This window comes from Haemaphysalis longicornis, unplaced genomic scaffold, assembly GCF_048455015.1.
Source record: "Haemaphysalis longicornis isolate Haplotype H1 unplaced genomic scaffold, Haemaphysalis longicornis Haplotype H1 scaffold_2, whole genome shotgun sequence".
Taxonomy (NCBI): Eukaryota; Metazoa; Arthropoda; class Arachnida; order Ixodida; family Ixodidae; genus Haemaphysalis; species Haemaphysalis longicornis.
In genome coordinates, this window is record NW_027526295.1 from 137999370 (window position 1) to 138012100 (window position 12731).

Here is a 12731-nt window from a genome sequence, read left to right on the forward strand (position 1 = left end):
AGGCGACCGTTCTGTTCTCTGCCTCCGCTGCCAAGTGATGCTGAGGTGGACGGAGCGTTTTTTTAAAGGATCCACTTCGTGACGAAAGCCACACGTGGTCCAGGAAACAGGGGGTGTGGCGAGGCGATGTGGCGAGGGGGTCTGGCGAGTCTACCCACTAACCCGCACTAATCGACTTCAATCCATTTACCTCTTAAGTTGAAGGTTAATAATTCGAGATAACATAAAAATGCTATCAAATATACTTTAAAAGTGGAAATTAGGATTCCCCATTTTTTAAATCTCATGTTCTCTTAGAGCAGTAACCAAAAGACACAACGGCACTGAATACAAGAAAAGTTACGTTAATTTTGAGAACTGCGAGTGTTTGTGTCTCAGTGCTGTTTGTATATAACTGCCCATTCAAACTATAAGTGGAAGATATGGATGTATTGTTGATGGTGTCCCTGAAGGCCTTCACAAGCGGACACGGATGCATGCGAATTAACAAGACATTAAAAACTTTACGCGATTTTAAACACCATGTAGAGAAACCATGAAGAATATTCCATGATATGTTGCCTCGTAATATGCGTTATAACTTAAGTTATTCTAAACGTAAAAGATAATTGGGATAGATGGGCAGTGCCTAACGCAAACTGATAGCATATACGGACAACTTTACATTAAATTGAGGGAAATAATTAGAAGAGAACATGATGGGCCTTGGGAACTGCAGACTACGCAAAATATTTCATGGTTGTGTCTGGGGAGTGGCAAAATATCTTCAGACGCAAGGTAGGGTACCGAACTGGAAAACTAGAAATCACATTTTTGAAGCCCCGGAACTGGTTCGGAACGGTTCCTTCGATTCGTTCCGGTTCAGGTTCAGTTCCAAAATGGCGGAAAAAATACGGTTCCGGTTCAGTTCCAGTTCCGGGCAAAAATTCGGGTTCGGTTCCGGTTTTCGGTTCGGTTCCGGTTCCGGTTCGACACCCTGCTGGTAATAAAAGACCCGATAGGCCCTACATTATCTCATTTTTCCTCACAAAATGTGTTCCCAGCAATAAATGTGTGTAATGTAGTCATGCAAGCCGACTTCAAAGGTGTAGTATAACGCTTCATAAGGGGTGTTAGGAAAGTACTTCATAAGGAGCTCTATGGGCATCGTACTTTGATGTTAGACATCTGATATTTACCTTAGAAACGCTTTTTCAGCAATGCGTTTGTGTGTAGCTGTGAAGTCGACATTGAAGGGGCTCAGTGTACAGCGCTTCATGGGAATACGTTGTGTTTTGTGGTGTTATTTAATTAAAGGCGCTAAGTACTTCATACTTGGCTATCAGACTGATTATACTGCCACTAAAAAGATGTCCTCCCAGCAATTCATTTCGGCAGATAGATTTGGCTGGGGGAGCTATTCTCGGCTGCATAAATTCACGGTGAATTCGCCGCGTTTGTTTGTGTACTCAAGCAATCCGTGACGTGCCACACGTATAGCTATGGTGACATACAGTGTAATTTGTCGCTTAGCTTATGAAGATCGCAAAAAAAAAGCTATCAAACATTGCGCGTAAAGGATATAGAAACACTTGGCATATATTAAAAAAATTAGGATGGCAGCTTAGGTTGGCAAGAGAAACACATTTCTTCAGGTTAAAATTGGCGTCAACACCATAAGGCGACCAAGTAACATTGATCCAAAAGCGAGCGAAAGGCGGGTGTTGACCTAAAGAACATCGTACAATCTTTTTTACCGTATCTATTTATTTATTTCAATCGCTTTTAGAACTGAGTTGAGTTCTATGCTTCAATGCAAGTTTCGTTGCGTTATCCCCTCCCTGCTTCTATGTTACAAGTTTATGGCGTGATCACAGAAAAAGACGGCCGTGACCATCGGTCGTATGACCGCGGTAAGGGCAGCGAAACAATACGCCCGATAACGGCGGAGCGTACCGATGCCGCCGATTCACTTATTCGTCAAGCTCGAATTCAATCAGCGAAGTAATGAATAAAACAGTCACTTTTCATGGTTTTTTTTTTTTTCGAATTCGATCATGTCACCCTCCAGCCTACTACTACGGGGAGTGGGGACAAATGCCATGTGTCGGGTTCTTTGTAATGGAGACGCTTGTACTGCCCTCTTATGTTACTATTACGCCAAACAAATAATTGCTATTTTTTGCCAAACATACAAACAAAATACGAGACGTAATTTTTCGTTATCGCTGGCTTGCAAACGGTCAAAACTATTAACTCTTTCGCTAGAAAACAGTTTTCAACCGCGCATCGTGCACAACTGCACCTGATGCAAATTCACGCTAATTTCACGGCGACGAATGCTGGTGAAATTTTATGGCCCTATTTTACGGCAACGGTAGCCGCCATTTGCAAGCTGTCACATAGCATCATGCCACTTTTAGGCACGCTGAATTTGCCAATGTGTGACGTCAGCGTTTCGCCAACTGTTTATACTACGTCACATCATCACAGCCAATCACAGAGAGGGCGTGACATACAAGCCGTATTGTTGTTGAATAGCGAAGACAGGCCTGCGTTGTCGTGTCCGCTGCATTTCGTCTAGTTTTGCATTGCCGGCCAAGAATTATGCGCTTTCAGTAAAGAGAAACAAGGCATATTTTAGAACTAGTGGCAGTAAACGGCATGTAACGTCAAAATCAAGAAAGCACACCCTACCGAAATAACGTGACCTAAAGTGAAAACCAATCAGGCGAAGCTTCCGGCGAATTCGCAGTTCACTGTGAATTTACGGCGTCGAGAATAGGGCCCATGACCATTGCCAGTAAACGCCACTGCTTACCCTGATTTGAGTACACACCTCAGGTAGGAATGGATACCCTCCGGGGCGGCCTCTTTTCGCGCAGCCAGCGGCAGCTAGGGGCCTGAAACCTAGCCGCTTCCTTTTTCCCTAGTCCCTATTGCTTCGCTTTATATCCATACCTCGAAGTTGCAACGTAGACACTCAGCGCCCGACAACGCTTTCTATTTTTCCAGCCCGTCATTTCTTTTCATCCCGCAAAAGCTGCGATTTTGCTTCCTCTCTTCCGCTCCGGCGAGTATTGTGTTTCCTTGCAGCATTATTTTCTCCCCGCTGCTCTTCACTCCTAGCGCACTTTATTCTTTCCCTCTCTCTTGGTGGGCCATATGGGCGCGATTGATGCCGGCGGGCGCGTGGACCGCGAGCGCTGACTCCAGCACCCGCCTCGTGGACAATATACGCGTGCCGTCAGCTGGCCACGGTGGCCCGCGAATGTGAGCGCGGGCCCGCGCTCCTTTCTTCGGGGACGCGGACTCACACCAGACGTTCTGGCCCTTTGGGCGTCCCTGGAGCTCCCCTTACCAGGGTAACCCCCCCCCCTCCCCCTTCCCATTTCCTCGCAAGGTGGCTTTCCCTCCTCCAGTTCCGGCACCTGGTGTAAGCGAGGAGGTGGCTGCTCTGGGCGACCCCGTTAAATAAATAAGGACCAATACGCTATGGCGACTATCAGTGGTGAGAGAGCAAAAAGGACTCGTAAAAGAAAGAAAGAAAGAAAGGAAGAAAGAAAAGAAGAAAGGAAAGAAGAAACGAAGAAACAAAGTTGGGAGGGAAGAAAGAAAGAAAGGATGAAAGACAGGAAGAAAGAAAGAAAGAAAGGAACGAAGAAAGAAAGGAAGGAAGGAAGGAAGGAAGGAAGGAAGGAAGGAAGGAAGAAACAAAGAAAGAAAGATAGGAAGGAAGGAAGAAAAAAGGAAGGAAGAAAGAAAGAAAGAAGGAAGGGAGAAAGAAAGAAAGAAAGATAGGAAGGAAGAAAGGAAGAAAGGAAGAAAGACAGGAAGAAAGAAATCAAGGAAGAAAGAAAGGAAGGAAGGAAGGAAAGGAGGAAAGAAGGGAGGGAGGAAGGAAGAAAGACAGAAAGAAAGGAAGAAAGACAGGAAGAAAGAAAGAAAGAAATAAAGAAAGGAAGAAATGAAGGAAGGAAGAAAGGAAGGAAGAAAGGAATGAAGGAAAGGAGGAAGGATTGGAGGAAGAAAGGAAGAAACACAGAAAGAAAGGAAGAAAGACAGGAAGAAAGAAAGAAAGAAAGAAAGAAAGAAAGAAAGAAAGAGAAATGGGAAGAAAGAAAGAAAGAAAGAAAGAAAGAAAGAAAGAAAGAAAGAAAGAAAGAAAGAAAGGGAAAAGCCGCATAGGCAAGATCGTATGACTGAAGGAACGAATGAGGAAGATGATGCTGGAGCAGGATTGCAATGAAACTTTATGGCGGCGCCTCTTTAATTTGGGAGAACCTGATATCTCCAGTCTGCGCGCAGTTTTTAAAAGTACAATGGCTTTTTTTCATTTAAAACGCAGTAGGCGCCATTAGGAAGAATAAGACAGCAAGAAAGCGATAGAGATGGGAAAGGGGGGGGGGTGAGGGAGTAAGTTTGACGCTACTATCCTGTGCTTGTGTTCTACGTGGAGCTGATATGCGGAACTATAGACGAGCTTCTTGAAGTGGGAGCACGCGTGTGTTTCCATGTGTGGGGGAACGATGGACAATGCGTACGAGAGGACGGTTGTCTCCATTTTGTTTTCACGCGGCCGCACACACAAATAGCTTTTCTGGGGATTTATTTAACCTGCGCGGTTCTCACAACTCGCCGTGCACGGATAACACGCATGTTGTCTCCAATGTGTCTTGCGATTAAGATAAACGATGGGATAAATTGCAACTCCGAAGGAGGCTACGTGCGGCTAAGATAAATGATGGGATGGTTTTGCGCACCAGATAATATGCAAGCTGCGCAGATTATTTGTTCATTTTCAAGAATATTCCGCATTCACCTGAGACAAAGCATAGTTATGTAGACCTAAAGTTACCGCCGAGACTCTCTACCTGTCCCAATTAATAAACCTCACATACTCGTTTATTAAGCAGAATTCCCGTCGGGTAGAAGCGTGCCGCCCCAGCCGTAACGGAAACACCCCACATTTTGTGTAGCTGGGCGATGACCCCTCCGCGGCTTTTTCTAATTGTGGAGTATAAATAAGGTACAGCCCGTTTCATTCTTTAAATAAGCTATGAAGCCAAAATGCAACCTGTTTCAGTTTGAAATAATTAGCTGTTGGTAACCCTCTCAGCTCTAGCCCGGCAATGAAAGAGTTTTAAACAAAAAAGAACTGTGGTTGATTCGACAGCCATAGGAATCAGTAAAACACGAAAGTGAAACGTGCAGCGAAATCTGCAGCTGAGCATGATTTGCGGGTTGGGGGCTGTCTTGCGGGTGTGTTTGGCTAGTGGCGTACTGCTGGCGGGTCACTTCGGCAAAGGTGCACTGGCGTCATTTCCGTGACGGATATGACGTCAGTGATATCTTGGTCTATCCCGGCATAAAACACTTTCGCGTTAAAATATAAAACCCGAAACGAACAACCCTAAGTATGACGTACTCTTTAGTTGAAGGTTGCTTCCCCTCAAGAAGACCACGTGTGCAGGGGTGAACCCTTTACAGGTCGCTTTCTTCGTTGTACTGGCGTCATTTCCGTGAGGGATATGACGTCAGTGAAACATTCGTGTATCCCGGAATAAAACACTTTCGTGTTTAAAAACCGCAAGAAATATTGACAACACTTTTAAATTTCGCCCTACAGTTTCGGAATATGGGAAGGAGTGGTGTAATAGAGTCCAACACTAAAAATATAGTTATCAATCTGTTAGGTGCATGTTGGCATTCAGGTGGTATACGATCGAATGGAACTAGAGGCCCCACTACAATCGTCCAGTCATGTTTCTTCCCAGTGACTTCGGTCGGTGGCAGCCAATCGCACAAACAATATTACATGACGTCATAGCCAGGTCGGCGGAAAGTGACTTGGGACTAGCCACTGCTCCAGCGGCTTTCCTTGTTATCTCGATTATTTGTCTGAAGTTTGCGCTAAAATTGGTATCAAGTTTATCCGTACAAATCAGTTTTTTAATGAACGAAATTTGTATTTTGCTTCATGCCCCCTCAAAGGGACAGAGACGAACGATCTTTGTCGAGTATATTTCCTTTATTCCAAATGAAAGGGCATTACTTAAAACCGCCTAACCCGAAACGGTTCAGCTAATATCGCCCTAAAAGTTTTGAAGTCGCAATTTTTAGATCTACCAGTCATACGTGTCCCGCGAAAACGAATGCTGGCAACCGTGACCATGGGCCGTGCGGCAACACACTTTTAACTTCACGTAAGATTGAAAGAGGTATTTAAAAAAAATGTTCCCGGCTAAAACAACAGTAATGTGTAACCTTTGCTATTCCTTCATGCGGTTTTTGAGTCACGCGTTGAAATCGACGGAGTTTGTTGGGACACTTACGCGAAGTGCCACGTTTGGACACTACGGGTCGCCACCTTACAGACTTCAGAAATTTGAGTGCGAAACTATAATTATGTCCGTCCGTTTATTTAGAAATGTATTGCGGTTACCTCAATATATAAAACGCTCGCTTTCATTAGAACTAGACGACATGCACTCCTCAAAAATGGGTTGTCTGTCCCTTTGAGGCGATAGTGCACCCTTGTGCGAAAAGGCGGCGTTGTCGCCCGGTGCAGAAAATTGCCGCTCCTCTAAAGGATAAAAAAAAAAAACGCATACAACAATGTCGCAATTCGTGCCAGAGTGCGTATGCAGAGTAATTTTGATAAAGTAAACCAGTTGGTTTGGAAAGAAAACTGGACGCGTTGGACTTCGTATGCGAGTAGAATCCGAGTCTCCAGAGTTGGAGGCGAGTACGTCAGTACCGCGTTACCCGACACATTGCCAGAGGCGGAACACGCGTTACCTCTAGCTAGCGCTGACGTCATATCGCGTAACAGGTGAACGTGACGGACGTGAGTGGAATAGGTGCCCGCCAGCCACCGTGGAGAAAACTGACTCTGGAGAAGTCGCATAGTGACGTGGCGCCAAAAAACGAAGAAACGAAAGCGAGGAAATAGACGCGAGCATGGTGTTGCAGCAAAGGAGCACAGGAGACCCGCGATAATTCAAAACTCGGATAATTCAAACTTTCGGTTAATTCGAACAAATTTCAAAATTTTGGTTGGCCCGCTATGTACTTTCTTCAATGTATTTTAGAGCCGCTTAATTCAAACTGCTCCATTGCGTAAATTCGGTTAATTCGTACTTTTTTGGTTGTCCTTGCCGGAAAATATCTGCGGAATTTGCCACTCGTAGCAGCACATTTGCGTCCTTTGAGCACATTGCTGGAATTGGCAAGTTCTTGACCAGTGCAGTGAACTCGCTGCCCTTTCTGGCATCGAAAACTTTGTTTTGAACTCTCATGCAAAGACAAAGCATTCATCCATTTGTATTTTTTTTCTTTCAAATGGGGAATAGAACTTCAGTATTGTACGTGAATGTTGCATTATTAAATATATGCGAATGTTTTGTTACAACACAAGTTGATACGTTGCCACAAGTCATGTTTACGAGGACTTCTGATAATTCAAACTTATGATAATTCAAACAAAATCCTGGGGTCCCTTCGAGATTGATCAATCGCGAGTCTACTGTACTTGATAAGTATTACCAGGGGAAGCGGTAATGCTGTCGCCTTAAGAGGACCTAAGAGGGCCTGAAAGCCCCGAGGAACTTTTTCTTGTTTCCTCCCGGCGGCGTTTTCATATTTTAAGCGGGATTCACCATCATAGCCCACCCCATCGTTTTCAGCTATATGTCGAGGAAGAAAATATATTAAATAAATTGCGCGCGATTCCAATAATTCCAGATAGCGAAAAAAAACTTCGTGTCCTGTATCCTAGAGAGTGGGAAAGACAGCGAGATAGGGAGGAGGGGAGAAGAGAGGATTCTTATAAACTCGCTTTATCCGATACAAAAACAAATGACCTCATGTCTGCAATCTACGCGTTTCAAAGTGCGCAAACAATGCACTAAAAAATTACCCCATCTTCCCGTAGGGGAACCCTGAGTAGTAGGCGAAGCAGCCATGAGGTCGACTGAAGTTCCCATTAGTTTTCATTTCGTCGTTTCCGTTGACGTTCAACTTTGCATGCCTTCGTTGTATCAGTAGCTTCATGACGTAGTTTTAATGAGTGAAGGACATAAGGCGCGTTCGAAGCACATGCTCCCGTCTCGGTTTGTAGCACAGTGGGAAGAGTGCCACGTACCTCCCGTTGCGGCCAGAGAGTCGTGGGAACGAAACCGGGTGCCGCCTAACTATTTCTTTTTATAGTGGACTGCGCCGACGTCAGCCGAAACGCTGACGGGGCTGAAGAGACGCGCATGCGCAATAGAGTGCGGACGGCGGACAACGACAACGAGGGAGGGAGGGACACAGCCCCGAGCATGAGATGCTTCGCATCTAAAGGTGTTAAAAGGCGAGAAAGGAATGAGGGGGTGTCGACACAGCAACGTCAGACAGTTTCGGGCCCTTTTCCCTCTCTCCTCCTTCAAAACCTCAAAAGAAGAAACGAAAGAATGAGGCCTTATGACAGAATAATTGAAAAAATGCCACAGGCGCAGCGTGATGCTTCTTCGCCCACTCGCGGCATCTCATTCCTCCTCGCTTTCTATAAATTGATTCGTTCACCCTTGCCCGTTGCGTACTTTTAAATTAAGCCGCCATTTATACTACTCAACATTTACAACATTACCGTGCCCCATTCCCTCCATTTTAAGCAAAGCTTTATGGCTAGGGTTCCGTGTATTTTGATGTCTGCGAACAAAAGTCACGTGTCTTTGAAGCGCGAGGCATTCTGTAGCATGAGGCGTTCGAAAATGAACGTCCCGGCGTATGTGCAATTTCAGCACGCGTTCACCAGCAAATGTGCACGCCATTCAAAGCATGATTTGAACCTGAAGCTTATTATATGTCTCATCACTTGGGTGTGGGTCTTGATAATACATTAGCTAATAATAGGCCTCATTCGCAAGGTCAAAACGTAGCTTATACCTCAAGCCTCACGTGTCATGAATTGCAAACATGCATTTTGAGCTGTCTAGTTTTTCAATAGACAGCAATTTAGATATCATTAGAGTAAATATATAAGCGTAAATATATAGTCTAACCTCGTTGTAACGAAGCAATATCGCGGCCGTACATTAATTCGCTATATGCGATATTCGTTGTAAACGTAGATGTAAAAATCGCCTCTAACAAGTCGGCAATCTGGCTCGTGCAAATCCTAGATACAAAAACGCGCTATTCTAGGCTTCGAACCCACTACGAGCGAGGTAATCCTTACCTGTGTCCTTGTGGCATTCCAAACTAAATGGGTCGGATCATCAGAGCGGAAAATTATAACAGAACAAAATTCGTTGGACAGAACAGGCCTCCTTTCTTATTTCTTTGAAGAAGGGTGTGATCTTCGTCTGGAGGCTTTTTCGTCGCGAACCAAAGATTTCTTCGTTATAGCCGATATAGCGCGCGGCTCTCGCGGTTTTGGTTTCGTTATAAAAAGAAAACGTGTCACGGAAATGAAGCGTTATCAACCAAAGTTCGTATGTAGTTCTCTATAGCCATATTCGTTATAGCGAGGTTCAACTGCATGTATGTATTTCTTAGAGAAAGCCACCGTCAACGCTCAAGAGAAGTAAAATTGGCTCACATATATCACATAAATTATGTGATCACCTCAACGTCGTATGCTAAAGGCTTCGCTGGTCACTTACCTTCACATGCAGAGTGGAACGGCTCATGACTGTTTTTGTTTTTCTGCGCGTCGGCATAATCCCGAGATACACAGCAGGCGAGCCGTACCGGATATCCCCGCCACCGCCTTCTTTTCATTAATTTTTTTTCTGTTTCGTTTTTCTCGATTTTGCTAGCGGAGCGGGAAACACCCCCGCAGCAGGCCTCCGTAGCTCACACCTTTCTTTCACAGGTGCGGAGGGAGGGCGATGGGGGGCGCTCGAGTCGCGATGAATCGGCTGGCAGGTATTCCAGGTAAACGCGCGCTCAGCCAGCCGTGCGCACGAGGAAACGGCCCGAATGAATACGCATTCGCAGACGACGCCATCGGCTGCGGATCGCCTCGTTCGTCCCTCGCGAACGCTGGATATATGACGACGATCGCCGTGTGCAGGATACGCCATGGAAGCAACAGCAGCAGGTCAGTGCCAATTTATCACGCCCGAAGGATCGACGAAACGATTGGAAGTACCGTTCGTGTGTATGCCAGCTCAGGTAGCATGTGCGGTGTTTAGGTTGTTTTGACTTCTTACCAGTGATGTACGTGGCTCTTGGGCTATAGTATACAAAATAGGGACGCAGAGCTGAGTGTTATCCATATTTTATATCGAGACCGGATCTCGTTTCTGCGAGAGAAAATGTACGATGAATCAATCTGAAATAGTTGCTGCGCTAGGGGCTTTTCACAGAAACAGACACAGAAAAAAACGTGCACTTTGTCGTGACGAAACAGGACGTTTCTGTGAAAATACCCTTGCGCCCTTTCAAGCGATGTTCCACCAACTATCCCGACACCAAGGTTTACTCAAGTACAGTGAACACTTTTTCGTACAGTTCAGACAGGAGCGGGAACACGGGGTCTTGAGAAGCATACTTGAAGCAACGAAGGATTTCGTCAGCTCAAAAGCATTGAGAACACACCTGATAGGCTGCTAGTAGCTAGCACTAGAGTAGCGACTCAGCGAGATTGTAAGGAAATGTGCTTGTCAGCGGCCAATTGCAGAGCAACAGTTGAATTAGTGAAAAGACACGATGTTGAAGGGGAGGAAAGGCAGGAGAGGGAAAGGGAGACCTAAGTAGGAGATGAGGCAATGGTCTGCTGATTTCGCCTGTTGGTACGTTACACTCCTTTCCGAGGATTTGATTTGGTAGGCCCGGGAGAAAGGCGGCTTATTTAGTCTGAAGACACCGTACTTTCCGCGGCAGATGGATAACAAACAGATAATGATGTTGATCTCAACGACGGCGATAATGGTGATGTGGTGGCAATGATCAACGTGCTCTGAAAGATCGCGGCAGAAGGATTATGTTTCGAGTAAATCGCACATTTACGTCCGTGTTCGTACGCTGATTACATTCGTGTAGCTGCTGAATACAGTCACCGCAACACTAACTTTACGGCGTTGAATAAAACTCGTCATCCCGACAACGCTGGGGGCTCTGCGGTGCCTCCATGGTCCGGCAGGTGGAATGACGACCTGCCGGATAATAGTGGCATCTGGCGAGTATTTCAAAATGGCAGTGTCAATTTGAAACTGAATAAATCTGTGTAAGATACAAGCAGAATTGTTGCCCATTAGTGCTCCCAAATTTCCTTGCCTGCGAATTTCTTCAGGTATAGCAATTGTACACCCCTATGCACTGACATGCCCTCACAAGCGTAAAAAACAACAAAATAAGCACCTACCTGTGTGTTTTTATAGCCGTTTATTGTCACGAGAGAGTTGTATTCAGGGTCGATTGATTACGAGGTTTAACGCGCCAACGCTCCACAAGGGATGAGACGAGCCGTAGTGAAAGGCTCTGGATTGATTTTGACCGGTTGGGGATCTTAAACGTGCGACGAAGTCGTTCCACTTTTCGCCTCCGTCAGAAAAGTGGCCGCCGCGGCCTAGAATCGAACCCACGTCCTCGGGCTCAGCTGCACAACACCCTAGCCACTGATCCACCGCGGCGGGCTGTATTCAGGGTCACTGCAACTGTGTCTGTTCAGAGACAGCCGTCATAAGGTCATTCAACCCCGCTTGTCGCTCCATTGTTTTGAGAAATAAACACATTTATTTGCTCTCTCTTTTCGTTGCTCCTTCGTCTGGCGTGCTTTTTTATGATTATTTGCGCGTTCACGAGTGCAGCGGCTCACCGTCTGTGCCCGTGCCCGGAAGCGCAGCGTTCCTTTGTCACGGATTAGCTGGCGTTCAGAAGTAAGTTCCCCAAACGAATAACGCCGTATCTCAAGGCTATCAACCAGGGGCGTTCCGAAAGTGACCTTTGGATGTGTGAGCTCTCGGGGCGGGGTGACAGGTCACCGGTTGTGTTTTTTGTCCACCCAGCCAGGATAGGAACAAAAGATTCAAGTTTCGCGGCACTGCGTGCTGAAGCTTCCCCTTGGCTATGATGCGCGTCGTAGTGGAGGGCTCCGGATTAATTCGGACCACCCGGGGATCTTTAACGTGCGCCCAAATCTCGACAAACGGGCGTTTTTGCTTTTCGCCTCCATCTAAACAGCGGCCGCCGCGGCCGGGATCAAACCCTGGTCCTCGGGTCAGCAGCCCGACGCTTTAGCCGCAGCCAGGAAGGGCACGTACGCTCCGAAACTTTACGCAGTGACCCGAGCTACTTCAGGAGGCGCGCGTGTCACTACACAATGACAGGATTCCGTTATTGCCTGAATCAACCACTCAACGGCGCTCGGATCAGTTGGGTAAATCGCGAGTGCAGTCCGGACGCGCGGCCGCCCAAGATTCTTGCAGCATTACGTCACCGCGCGAAAGCTACCGTCCCGGGTTCGGCGGCTTCCCCGCTGGAAACTGGACGTTGGAAAGGGCGAAGAAATCGAGCGCTCTCTCTCTCTCTCTCTCTCTCTCTCTCTCTCTCTCTCTCTCTCTCTCTCTCTCTCTCTCTCTCTCTCTCTCTCTCTCCGCGTTTCGCGTCAACACCACTGCCAAGCGACAGGGCCGCAGCTATGATTTGCTCCCACTTTTGTCATCTAGTGTTCGCGTGTGTTATTATGAGACCATTTTCAAACGCGTATTTTTCGCATTCCCGTTGTGTGAACGCCGCCCATCGCGCGACGCCGACAAACC

The 12731-nt window shown here is 46.4% G+C and overlaps 1 protein-coding gene across 3 annotated transcripts in view; it reads left to right on the plus strand.

The window, feature by feature from the left end:
* Positions 1–12731, plus strand: part of LOC144169263 (guanine nucleotide exchange factor DBS-like) — a 349981-nt gene that overhangs the window by 215836 nt on the left and 121414 nt on the right. Inside the window, exon 1 of one of the 3 annotated variants that reach the window (XM_077698328.1) lies at positions 9911–10069. The exons of the other annotated variants lie outside the window; for them this stretch is intronic. Coding sequence (XP_077554454.1) covers positions 10051–10069 — 19 coding nt within the window. The 5' untranslated portion in view covers positions 9911–10050. Of the gene's footprint in view, positions 1–9910; positions 10070–12731 lie in introns of those variants that run through there. 3 annotated transcript variants of the gene reach the window in all.